The 13,938-nt window shown below is 42.6% G+C and overlaps 1 protein-coding gene across 1 annotated transcript; it reads left to right on the top strand.

The window, feature by feature from the left end:
- The first annotated feature begins 12,130 nt into the window (after nt 1–12,130).
- Nucleotides 12,131–13,876, top strand: LOC112824636 (UV excision repair protein RAD23 homolog A-like). Its single transcript, XM_025872600.2, has one exon. The coding sequence runs from the start codon at nt 12,132–12,134 to the stop codon at nt 13,218–13,220; it is 1,089 nt and encodes a 362-aa protein (XP_025728385.2). The 5' UTR covers nt 12,131; the 3' UTR covers nt 13,221–13,876.
- Nucleotides 13,877–13,938: the final 62 nt, after the last annotated feature.

Here is a 13,938-nt window from a genome sequence, read left to right as displayed (position 1 = left end):
GTTAACTCGAGTGAAATGTAAGTAGGAGTTATATTAGGGTCCTTAAATACTGTGTTTAGCGGTTGGATTTCGTTCTGAGGACAAGGGGGCCAGTGAAAGGTTTTAAGCAGAGGAATGACAATTAGATTTTTGTTCCAGAAAAGGCACTATCAACAGTAGAGGACAGTTCAGAGAGAGGCAAAGCTAGCTCAGCTGCAGGGTCATTCTGCCAAAAGACATTGAAGACCTTAACCAAAGGCCTTGTCACTGAGGTTGGACAGGAGGGAATTGAGAAACACTGAAGGCAACATTAGTGGGACTTGAGTGTGCAGAATATGGAAGAAGGGAGTAATCAATGTGAGTCACAGCTTTCTTGCTTGAAAGGGAAGAGAATGGGAGGTACTATTATTCACTGTGATTTCAAGAAAGAGTAAGTCTTAGAGCCATGAAAGAACATCAGTGTTTCAGAAATGATAGAGAATTCCGCAAAAGAAGGAATAGCCAGTTACTGGAGGAAAACTAGGAGAGAGCAGTGTCAAAAATCAAGACTTTGGAGAGTTCCATGTCAGAAGAGCCACTTTTTCAGGGAGATTAAGAGGACTCAAAGTGCCCATTAGAGTTAATAGCTTGGAAGTCTCTGGCCCTTCTTAGAGTAGTTTTGTTTGAATAGCAGGGACAAAAGATAGATCACAGTGGTTGTAAAGGATTGAAAGGCAGTGGGGAAATAGACCTACATAAAATAATTTCCAGAACACTACTTATCCTCACTTGTATTGTCTACACACCTATTGGATACCTTAAAGACATCTCAAATGTAAGTTAAAAATAGATCTCTCAGTCTCCACCCCCAGCCTGCTCTTCACTAAGTCTTCTCCATCTCAGATAATGGTACCACCATGCACACAAGTTGGTCAGCCCAAAAAACTAGGAGTCAGCCTTAGTCCCTTTCACTTTTTTTTTTTTTTTAAGATTTTATTTATGAGAGAGAGCAAGCACAAGGGAGGTGGGGAGGCAGACTAAGCTGACTCCCCACTGAGCAGAGAGCCTGATGATATGGGGCTCCTAGACCCCAGGACCCTGGGACCATGACCTGAGCTGAAGGCAGACACTTGATGGAGTCACCCAGGCACCCCACCCTTTCACTTTTCTATCTAATCCATCAGCAAGTCTTGTTTACCTCTACTTTCAAAACTGATTATAAATCTGTCCCCTGCTACCACTGCCTAATCCAAGCTGCCATGTTTCACTTGGGCTACTATAATTCTCTGTTGTCACACTTGCACCCCTTATATTTATTATAAAATATAAGTCAAATCCTATCACTCCCCTGTATAAAACTTTGTAATGCCCCATTTAGAATAGACTCTAATTCTTACCATTATTTACAAGGTACTATATGATCTGGTCCCCAGCAATCTCTCTGACCTCATCTACCACTCTCCCTGTTCATTCTGCTTTGGCCACCTATTCTTTGCTGTTCCTCACACGTCTAAACTTTTCCAGTTTGCAGACTTTGCACAAACTCAGAGCTTCCCGGATAGGTTGCCACAGTTGGAAAATATGCCAGGAGATACTACTTCTTAATATGTGGGGCAGCCAGGCTGATCCTCGGGCCAATGATTTCAAGCTGAGAACAGCTTCATCTGGGGCTCCTCATCAGGCCACTTGGTCCGAGCAGATTCTGAGAACAGGCCCCCACAGTCCCCAGAACCAGAGAACCGGATAAGTGACATCCTGCACTCAGCAACACTGAAACATTGCCAAGAGAGAGTGCTCTGCCACCCGGACATAAGCAATAGTGGCCGGTTGTAGAGCACATGCTGCTTCTGTTGGGCAAGGGGCCATGGATGTGCTGGAGGAATTTGTTTACCTGTGTCCGAGGAGTATGGTGTCAACCCAAAGTGAAGCCTGCCAGCAGCCTGAAGAGGTGATAAGCCGAGCAGGGGTCCTAGAGGCAAAACTTCAGACCCCAGCTCCAAATCTCTACCTTCAAATTATCAGAAATGTATTTCTATGTGGTAGATGTGGTTTGGGACCTACCAACAGGCTGTGTGGTGACTGGCTGTGCAGTCTGCAGATTAGAGTATCATGATTATTTTTTAAGTACATGATATGAAAACGTCTAATTGAATTTGAAGTATTTTTGTATTTGCAAAAGAAATAGATTACAATGTCAATGAAAAAAAGGAAATGTTAGGTCTTTGTTATAAGTTTTACAGTGAGCATAAAAAAAATTTATTAATGATAATAATTAATAATCTGAAGACCATTCCAGTCAAGTCAGTCACCCTAATTCAGTGGCTATTCTTAACATCCTTCATAGTGAGATAACCAGAATGTTTCCTGATGTGATTAAAAATAAAGTAGACAATATCACCTATGATGTAATCTAGCCAAAAATAATTAACTTGAATCTATCAAGGCTTAAGATGGAAATTCCAGTTTCCAGGAACTGCAGGAGATAGAGGAACAAGATAAATGACACCAAAGGAAGTAATTAAGGATTGTGTTTCTCCATGTATTAGGTGTTAAGTGTTTTCCATTAAAATTTTTGATGGTCTCTGTTAAGGTCTGGTACCTCTTTTATATAACATTTATTCTAAAACTCTCTATTCTTTATTAGTATAAAATGTACCTTAAATTTTGTTTGTTGTTAAGAAATAAAATTAAGATGTAGATTCCTGGAACTTTGTTATTGGGGCGAAAACTCAATTGAAATGCAAAATCTTGTAACATTTGCTTCCAGTAATGGTAGACTAGGTAATTCAGACCAACTGTCCAACTGAAGAAATTGTTAACATTTGGATGAGATATAAAACATATCTTAAGAATACTAAAGCACGAAGAGGTAATGAGAAATTATCAGGCCAAGAACTGAGAGACAGTGGAAATTCAGAGAGGTGAGTTTAGGACTTGGGCCCACTTACGCCATGGGAGCATTTGCCAGTCTGAAAGAGATAGCTAAGAGACTAAGCTATTCTTTTGGTGACCTCACAGGACTAGAGGAGTGAAAGATGGAGTTCAGGACCCATTGAGGACAGAGACCCAAGTAAACATCACCACTGCCTACCACCAACACACACACACAGTCAGCTTTTGGTGAAGACCAAAAAATCCAGCCCTTCCACGGCCAGCACCCTGCTGTGAGCGGACGACTCCATGAACACTCAGCCCTGAACTTGGATTAAGGTGATCCCAGTTTGCTGGTGCCCCCAGGTTCCTGGCAAAAGCAATACAAGAAACCTGGTTTAGAGGAACAAAACACGATCCTAGTCTTTTCTTCTACAAACGATTTTCAAACCCAATTTTACAGTAAAAGATAATCAGATGATTAGGAGATAAGGATCTGTAAGCAAGAACTAAATAAGCCATAAACTAATTATGCTTACTGTATTAATGCAGATGAAAGTCAAGTTTGAAAATGTTGACAAAAATAACATTTAAAAGAAACAAAATTTGAAAAATACAAATTCTAGAACTGAAAAAAATACATAGAAATATTAGCTCAGTTGGCCACTGTCAATAGCAGATCAGACAAAGGTGAATGGAGCAATTATGAACTGGAAATAATTTAGAATATCTAGAAGGAAGAAGAGAGAGACAAAGATGAAAAATACCAAAGGGAGAGTTGGAGACAGAGAAGATACAATAAGGTCTAATATGTAGTTGGAATTCCCAAAGAAAATGAGGCAGAGGCGATATTTAAAGAGCTCATGGCCAGAAGATCATGACACGAAATGGTCGATATGTGGGGGGAAATTACCTAACTAGAATTCTATAGCAGTAAAAGTATCTTTTAAGAATGAAAGAGAAAGATTTTGAGAGAACTAAAAATGAGTTAGCAACCAGTGGCACTTCGTTGAAAGACTAAAAGGTATTAAGGAAAATGGGGCGCCTCGGTGGTTCAGTTGGTTAAGCGTCTGCCTTCGGCTCCGGTCATGATCCCCGGGTCCTGGGATCGAGCCCCGTGTTGGGCTTCCTGCTCTGCAGAGTCTGCTTCTCTCTCTCTCTCTCTGTCCGTCTGCCCCTCACCGCTGTTCTCTCTCTCTCTCTCTCAAACAAAATCTTTTTTAAAAAAAGGAAAATGATCCCACAGAAAATGCCAGAAACAGGGAAAAAGGAAGAAAAACATAGGTGTTAAATATGTGAGTAAATCTAAGTGAACATTGTAAGTGTAAATATAAACTCTTGGGATTTTAAAATATTTTTATGTAGAAGTAGACAAATTCATAATTACATCAGTGACTAAAAAATTAATAAGCAGGTTATAGAATTTGAACAAAACAACAAACTGTACTTAAAAGAGATATATAGAACACTACTCCCAATAATCACAGGCTACACATTCTTCTCAAGTACCAATGAAATAGCATACAAGGGGCCCCTGGGTGGCTCAGAGTCAGTTAAGCCTCTGACTCTTCGTTCTGGCTCAGGTCATGATTTCAGGGTTGTGAGATTGAGCCCCGTGTAGGGCTCTGTGCTGAGTGCAGAATCGACTTGAGATTCTCTTTCCCTCTCCATCTGCCACTGCTCATGCTCTCTCTCTCTCACTCAAATAAATACATCTTAAAAAAAAAGAAATAGTATACAAAAATTGACCATATAATATTGCGTAATGCATGCCTCAACCGATTTTAAAGATTGAAATCATGCATAATATTTTTGCTGATCACAGAGCAATTGTGCTTAAAAGTTGTTAACAAAATGATAAGGAAATCCACATGTATTTGGAAATTAAGAAATGCATTTCTAAATAATCCATGCATCAAGGAAGAAATTAGAAAGGAAATTAGAAAGTATTGTGAAATGAATGATTAAAAAAAAAAAGATACAGAACCACAAGGAGAACAAAATCTGGCCCAAAACTTCCTGAAGTCGGATTTGCGGTTAGAGATTCCTCAAAGAAAAGTTGTTTTGTTTTTCTCTTTGTCCTCTGCCCAGAGCCAAGATTAGAATAAGCCAGTGTGACAGGCAGAATTCTGCACTGCCCCACAGTGCTGCCCTCGTGTCACCCTCAGTAAAATCCCCTCCCCTGAGCACAGATGGAATCTGTGACTTGCATCTAATGAATACAATATATAGCAAAGGCGATATGTTACCACTCCCTCCATTGGGTTACTTTATGTGGCAAAGGTGATGTGAAGTCACTCCCACTGCTGCATTACACTGTATAAGACCATCCTAGCAGCCTGGCAAGACTCTCCTGCTGGCCTTAAAGAAGCGGACTGCCATGTTGTGAACTACCTATGAACAGGGCCACAGGCAGTGAATGGCAGGCGCCAGCAGACAGGCAGTAAAAAGCTGGGGCCCTCAGTCATACAGCTGAAAGGAAATGAATTCTTGTAACAAATGGAGTTTGGAAGAGGATCTCTCCCCAGTCAAGCCTCTGATGAAACCAAGGCCCCAGCCAATACCTGCACGGCACCGCGGTGAGACCCTAAGCAGAGAACCCTGGTAAGCTGTACCCAAGCCTCTAACCCACAGACACTGAGGAGAGTAAATGTGTACTCTTTTAGGCCTGGAAATGTGTGATTGTTATGCTGCTGTCGAAAGCTAGTACAACAAGGATCCTTAACATTTCCACCTGTGGTGTGGCTTTTTTCCTAATCCACCCACTGTGGGTCTCCTTTCAGAGGGCCTGATGCAAATTCCCCCCTTTGTGCAGGCTTTAGACTTGGTTTCCTGATCTCATGGACATGGCCTTTTGACCCTAGCTCTGGGTCAACAAAAATTAGTGGCTATTTCCGGAGCAAAGACCAGCTCCAGGTCTCACTCAACCTGCTTCCTTTCTACCTTTGAGGATTTCCAACATCCAGTTCAGCCACGCATTTTTTAATCTGGTGTTTAAAATGTTTCATCCAGCGTTGGTTGGTGTTCTTTAACAAGAGGATCTCTTTAAAGATCCAATCTATGTCCTGGGATTCGTGTTCACCGTTCAACCCACTGAAGTCTTATTCTCCACCATTGCCACACCCTAAGCTGCATTCGCAGAAAAGATCATGATCCCTTCATTCCAAATCCAGTCCACTCTTTCCAGTCCTCATGTTACTGGGCCTCCCTCTCGGCAGCATCTGGTGTTACTGGCCACAGTTTTCCTTCCTTCCTTTCCTCCCTGGCTTCTAATACCGTGTGTTTGCTATCACTGCTTCCTCTCAATTTCCTTAGCTGACAACTGTCTGCCTCCTTCCTAAATATTGGTGTTCCTCAGGGTTCTGTCCTATGAATTTTTATTCCCACTCTACAGACTACCTGGACAATCTTAGCCGTCCCATGGCTTTTACTATCACGTGTATGCTGATGATTTCCTCATCTGTATCTCAAATTGTATTAGGCAGGATAGGTTAGGTTAAGTGAGATAAGAAACTACCCCCAAATCTTCGTGTAACATGGAAAAGCTTACTTTTTGCTCATAGAGAATCCACCACAGGTCCAAGTGACCCTCCAGAGAAACTGTCCTCCATATGATGACACAGTGATCCAGCTTCAGAGTCTACAAACTTACCTTCATACCACAAAATCTCCATGATCGCCCTGCAGGAGAAGGGGTCAGAAGAGGTTTTACTTCAGTGATTAAATGCTTCAACTCAAAGGGAATACATCACTTTCATTCATAGTCTGTTGGCCACAACGAGTCACATGGCACCACCCAACCACAGGTGAGGCTCTGGGCCAGAGGAGAGGAGAACTGGTTGTGGGCCAGAACTAGGACTGTCTACCACACAAATCTAGATCTCTTTCATGAGCCCCAGGCCTGTGTGCCCTCGCCACACCTCTGCCTGAATGTTCCATGAGCACCCTGAAGTCAATGTGTTGAAGAATAAACACATTATTTGTCCAATCCTACACCCCTTTCTTTTATATCTGCACTATTAGTCAGTGACACAATGCAGAAATCTGGGAGCTACCCTGAGCTCCTCTCTCCCATACCTTCCTCTTACAAGTAATAAATGACTAGATTCATCACCTCTCTGCCCCATCTTTGCTTCCCTATGGCCACTGCCTCTGGTCAGAACTCTGGAATGGTAAAGGACTTGCCATCCGCTGCCTGGCCCGTCCCCAGTCCCTCCTATGTTCTGTTGCCTAAACCCAATGTGACCGTGTCACTCCTCTTTAGCCATCTCTCCATTCCCTCTAAGGTAAGATTTGTTTAGGGTCCTCCATTACCTGGTCTTGTCCTTCTTCTCCAGCCTTTCCTCTTCCATTCCCCATCCCCACCTGACCCTCATTCCCCACTGCACCAGCCATGGCAAAATACTTGCATTTCCTGGACTGTAACCAACATGACAAAGTAGGCCTTTGCTCATGCAGTTCCTCTGCCTGGAATACACTTCCTTCCCCTGCCTGCCTAGAAAATGTGATTCATCTTTCAAGACACAACTCATACATCATCTCCTCTATGATGTTTCTTGTGACACTCAGTCTCTCTCCTTATTGTGTAAGCTCAGCCTTTTCTCTGTTGAGTCCCACTCCATCCGGTGCAGATGTCAGCATTGCATCTACAACATTTCATTATGCTCTTTACTGCAGAATTTGGCAGTGCATTTGGTTCATAGTAGGTGCTCAGTTATTGTTGGATTAATTAATTGCCACTCTAAGTCTTGAGCTACTACTGTTTTCCTCTCTGGCTCTTCCCCCTTCAGCCCTTTGGTAACATCTTTGATCTTTTGCCCTTCTGACCTTCTGCCCTTCCTTGTTCCTGCTACCGCTCTCCTAGACATCACTCAAATTCACTTATATCTTGGGCTTGAAAAAACATAGAAGACACTAGAGAATCCCTTTTTGGAGAAATAAAAGAACTAAAATCTAATCAAGTCGAAATAAAAAAGGCTACTAATGAGATACAATAAAAAATGGAAGTCCTAACTGCTAGGATAAATGAGGCATAAGAGAGAATTAATGTTACAGAAGACAAAATGATGGAGAATAAAGAAGCTGAGAAAAAGAGATAAACAACTACTGGAGCACAAGGGGAGAATTTGAGAGATAAGTGATACCATAAAGTGAAACAGTACTAGAGTAATTGGGATCCCAGAAGAAGAGGAAAGAGAGAAAGGGGCAGAACATATATCTGAGCAAATTATAGCTGAGAACTTCCTCAATCTGGGGAAGGAAACAGGCATTCAAGTCCAGGAGGCACAGAGAACCGCCCCCCTCAAAATCAATAAAAATAGGTCAATATATCAACATGTAATAGTGAAGCTTGCAAATTTCAGAGACAAAAATCCTGAAAGCGGCTCAGGACAGGAGGTCTATAACCTACAAGGGTAGACACATTACACTGGCAGCAGGCCAGAAAGGACAGGCATGATATATTCAGGGTGCTAAATGAGAAAAATTTGCAGCCAAGAATACTATATCCAGCAAGGCTGTCATTCAAAATAGGAGAGATGAAAAGCTTTCAGGAAAAACAGAAACTAAAAGAAATTGTGATCACTAAACCAGCCCTGCCAGAAATATTAAAGGAGGATCCTTTAAGCAAAGAGAAAGCCCAAAAGTAACATCAACCAGAAAGGAACAGAGACAATATACAGAAACTGACTGTACAGGTAATACAATGGCACTAAATTCATATCTTTCAATAGTTACTCCGAATGTAAATGGGCTAAATGCCCCAGTCAAAAGACACAGAGTATCAGAATGAGTAAAAAAGCAAGACCCATCAGTATGCTGTCTGCAAGAAACTCATTTTAGACCCAAAGACACCCCCAGATTGAAAGTGAGAGGGTGGAAAACCATTTGTCATACTAATGGACATTAAAAGAAAGCTGGGGTAGCAATCCTTCTATCAGACAAATTAGATTTTAAACCAAAGACTGTAATAAAAGATGAGGTAGGATATTATATCATAATTAAAGGGTCTATCCAACAAGAGATCTAACAATTGTAAATATTTATACCCCTAACATGGGAGCAGCCAGTTATATAAACCAATTAATAACAATATTAAAGAAATACATTGATAATGACACAATAATAGTAGGGGACTTTAACACCCCACTCATGCAATGGACAGATCATCTAAGCAAAAGATCAACAAGGAAACAAGGACTTTAAATGACACACTGGACCAGATGGACTTCACAGATATATTCAGAGCATTCCATCCTAAAGCAACAAAATACACATTCTTCTCGAGTGCACATGGAACATTCTCCAGAATAGATCACATACTGGGTCACAAATCAGGTCTCAACTGATACCAAAATATTGGGATTATTCACTGCATATTTTCAGACCACAATGCTTTGAAACTTGTACTCATCACAAGAGGAAATTTGGAAAGAACTCAAACACATGGAGGTTAAAGAGCATCTTACTATAAAGAATGAATGGGTCAATCAGGAAATTAAAGAAGAATTAAAAAAAATCCATGGAAACAAGTGAAAATGAAAACACAACTGTTCAAAACCTTTGGGATGCAGCAAATGCAGTCCTAAGAGGGAAGTATTAGCAAAACAAGCCTTTCTCAAGAAACAAGAAAGGTCTGGAGCTGGAGAAAGAACAGCAAATAAAGCTAAACCAAGCAGGAGAAGAGAATAAAGATTAGAGCAGAAATCAATGAACTAGAAACCAAAAGAACAGTAGAACAGATCAATGAAACTAGGAACTGGTTCTTTGAAAGAATAAGATCGATGAACCCCTGGTGACTTCTCAAAGAGAAAAGAGAAAGGACCCAAATAAATAAAATCATGAATGAAAGAGGAAAGATCACAACCAATACCGAAGAAATACAAACACTTATAAGAACATATGAGTAACTATATGAGTAACTATATGCCAACAAATTAGACAATCTGGAAGAAATGGATGCATTCCTACAGATGTATAAACTACTAAAACTGAAAAAGGAAGAAATAGAAAACCTGATAAGAAGAAGAAATAGAAGAAATAGAAAACCCATAACCAGCAAGGAAATTGAAGCAGTAATAAAAAAAAATCTCCCAACAAACAAGAGTCCAGGGCCAGATGGCTTCCCAGGGAAATTCTACCAAACATTTAAAAAAGAATTAACAACTATTCTACTGAAGCTGTCTCAAAAAATAGAAATGGAAGGAAAACTTCCAAACTCGTTCTATGAGGCCAGCATTACCTTGATCCCCAAACCAAAGACCCCACCAAAAAAGAGAATTATAAACCAATATCCCTTATGAACATGGATGCCAAAATTCTCACCAAGATACTAGCCAAGAGGATCTGACAGTACATTAAAAGGATTATTCACCACGACCAAGTGGGATTTATTCCTGGGCTGCAAAGGGTGGTTCAACATTTACAAATCAATCAACGTGTTTGATCACATTAATAAAAGAAAAGACAACATGATACATAACATTAATAGAAGAAAAGACAAGAAACATATGATTCTCTCAATTGACGCAGAGAAAGCGTTTGACAAAATACAGCATCCTTTCTTTTTTTTAAAATTTTTTATTGTGATGTTAATCACCATACATTACATCATTAGTTTTTGATGTAGTGTTCCATGATTCATTGTTTGTGCATAACACCCATTGCTCCATGCAGAGCGTGCCCTCTTTAATACCCATCACCAGGCTAACCCATCCTCCCACCCCTCTCCCCATTTTTCAGAGTCCATCGTCTCTCATGGTTCGTCTCCCCCTCCAATTTCCCCCACTTCATTCTTCCCCTCCTGCTATCTTCTTCTTTTTTACAGCATCCTTTCTTGATTAAAATTCTCCACAGCATAGGGATAGAGGAACATACCTCGATATCATAAAAGCCATCTATGAAAAGCCCACCGCGAAAATCATTCTCAATTGGGAAAAACTGAGCGCTTTTCCCCTAAGGTCAGGAACGCAACAGGGATGTCCTCTCTCACCACTATTATTCAACATAGTATTAGAAGTCCTAGCCTCAGCAATCAGACAACAAAAAGAAATAAAGGCATCCAAATCAGCAAAGAAGAAGTCACACTCTCACTCTTCACAAATGCCATGATATTCTGTGTGGAAAACCCAAAAGACTCCACCACAAAATTGCAAAAACTCATATAGGAATTCAGCAAAATGGCAGGATATAAAATCAATGCACAGAAATCAGTTGCATTTCTATACACAATGAGACAGAAGAAAGAGAAAGTAAAGAGTCAATCCCATTTAAAATTGCACCCCAAACCATAAGATACCTAGGAATAAACCTAACCAAAGAGACAAAGGATCTTTACTCAGAAAACTATAGAACACTCATGAAAGAAATTGAGGAAGACAAAAAGAAATGGAAAAACGTTCCATGCTCATAGACTGGAAGAACAAATATTGTTAAAATGTCCATGCTACCTAGAGAAATCTACACATTCAATGCAATCCCCATCAAAATACCATCAACTATTGTCACAGAACTGGAACAAATAATCCTAAAATTTGTATGGAACCAGAAAAGACCCCGAATAGCCAAAGGAATGTTATAAAAGAAAACCAAAACTGGTGGCATCACAATTCCGGACTTCCAGCTCTATTACAAAGCTGTCATCATCAAGACAGTATGGTACTGGCACAAAAACAGACACACAGATCAATGGAACAGAATAGAGAGCCCAGAAATGGACCCTCAACTCTATGGTCAACTAATCTTTGACAAAGCAGGAAAGAATGTCCAATGGAAAAAAGACAGCCTCTTTAACAAATGGTGTTGGGAAAATCGGACAGCCACATGCAGAAGACTGAAACTGGACCATTTCCTTACACCATACACAAAAAATAGGCTCAAAATGGATGAAAGATGTGAGACAGGAATCCATCAAAATCCTAGAGGAGAACACAGGCAGCAACCTCTTCGACCTCAGTTGCAGCAACTTCTTGCTAGACACATTACCAAAGGCAAGGGAAACAAAGGCAGAAATGAAATATTGGGACTTCATCAAGATAAAAGCTTTTGCACAGCAAAGGAAACAGTCAACAAAACCAAAAGACAACCGAGAGAATGGGAGAGGATATTTGCAAATGACATATCAGATAAAGGGCTGGTATCCAAAATCTATAAAGAACTTATCAAACTCAACACCCAAAGAACAAATAATCAAATCAAAAAATGGGCAGAAGGCCTCGCGGCCTGGCTGGGCACTACGATGGCGGCCGTGTGAGTTACATGTTGTGTGAGGATCCCCGGGCCGCGGCATGGCTCCGGCCCCGCCAATGGCCGTCACCATCACGCTCAAAACGCTGCACCAGCAGACCTTCAAAATCCGCAAGGAGCCTGACAAGACGGTGAAGGTGCTAAAGGAAAAGATAGAAGCTAAGAAGGGTCGTGATGCCTTCCCTGTGGCTGGACAGAAAGCCATTTATGCTGGCAAGATCCTGAGTGATGACGTGCCCATCAGGGACTATCGCATTGATGAGAAGAACTTTGTGGTCGTTATGGTGACCAAGGCCAAAACTAGCCCAGGCACCTCAGTACCCCCAGAGGCCTCACCCACTGCTGCCCCAGAGTCCTCCACATCCTTTCCTCTGGCCCCTGCCTCAGGCATGTCCCATCCCCCACCTACTGCCAGAGAGGACAAGAGCCCATCGGAGGAATCAGTCCCCACGACATCCCCGGAGTCCGTGTCAGGCTCTGTTCCCTCTTCAGGTAGCAGCGGGCGAGAGGAAGACGTGGCATCCACGCTAGTGACTGGTTCTGAGTATGAGACAATGCTGACAGAGATCATGTCCATGGGCTATGAACAGGAGCCGGTCGTGGCCGCCCTGAGAGCCAGCTACAACAACCCCCACCGAGCCGTGGAGTATCTACTCCCGGGAATTCCTGGGAGCCCCGAGCCAGAACATGGTTCTGTCCAAGAGAGCCAGGTGTCTGAGCAGCCAGCCACAGAAGGAGGAGAGAACCCCCTGGAGTTCCTGCGGGACCAGCCCCAGTTCCAGAACATGCGGCAGGTGATTCAGCAGAACCCGGCACTGTTGCCTGCCCTGCTCCAGCAGCTGGGCCAAGAGAATCCTCAGCTTTTCCAGCAAATTAGTCGACACCAGGAGCAGTTCATCCAGATGCTCAAGGAGCCCCCCGGGGAGCTGGCAGACATCTCTGATGTGGAGGGTGAGGTGGGCGCCATAGGTGAGGAGGCTCTGCAGATGAACTACATCCAGGTGACACCGCAGGAGAAAGAAGCAGTAGAGAGGTTGAAAGCCCCGAGCTTCCCAGAGAGCTTGGTGATCCAGGCCTACTTCGCTTGTGAAAAAAACGAGAACTTGTCTGCCAACTTCCTTCTGAGTCAGAACTTTGATGACGAGTGATGCAGCGAAGCCAGGCCGTCCCCCAACTTCCCCACCCCCCAACTCCACAAAAGTTTTATAAAAGAAAAAAATATATATATTCATGTTTATTTAAGAAGTGGGGAAAAAATCAAAAACCTTAAAAAAAACCACCCTGATTTCCCACCCTCCTCAAGTGGCCCCCATTCCCATCTTGGCTTGAGAAGACCTAGGCCAGACAGCTGTCCCCCAACCCCCGCCCCAGCCCTACCTGCTCTAAGAAACTGGCAGGACTGGAGGTGACAGATGGGCCCCTCTTGGCCTCTATCCCAGCTCCCTGCAGCCAGATGCAGAGGTGGCTGCTTGCTTCCCCCTCCCCCTGAAGAGCCCCTGAAACCTCCCCCCACCTTCTTCCAGGGTGAGGGGAAGCTGGAGCCCCAAACTTTGATCCTCCATTGGAGTGCCCCAACATTTCCATCTGGGGGTAAGCACTCAGAGGCTCAAGGACCCTCCCCACCCCAGCCTGGCCTGCATCCCTTCGCGGGAGAGGAGGAGGCCTGGTTTGTCCTGCCTGGGGAGGGCGTCACGCCAGACCTGCTCTGGAGGTCAAGGCCACCCCCCCAACCCCAGGACAGAACCGTGTCTCTGATAAAGGTTTTGAAGTGAATAAAGTTTTAAAAGCCAAAAAAAAAAAGAAATGGGCAGAAGACATGAACAGACATTTCTCCAAAGAAGACATCCAAATGGCCAACAGACACAT

The sequence above is a fragment of the Callorhinus ursinus genome, unplaced genomic scaffold, assembly GCF_003265705.2.
Source record: "Callorhinus ursinus isolate GAN/ISIS: 27379988/994484 unplaced genomic scaffold, GSC_fseal_2.0 scaffold9, whole genome shotgun sequence".
Lineage (NCBI taxonomy): Eukaryota > Metazoa > Chordata > Mammalia > Carnivora > Otariidae > Callorhinus > Callorhinus ursinus.
This window is presented reverse-complemented; position numbering and strand designations above follow the sequence as displayed.

What these genes read in the sequence shown, in the direction of transcription:
- LOC112824636 (XM_025872600.2), top strand. Translation starts at nt 12,132, where the DNA reads ATGGCCGTCACCATCACGCTCAAAACGCTGCACCAGCAGACCTTCAAA.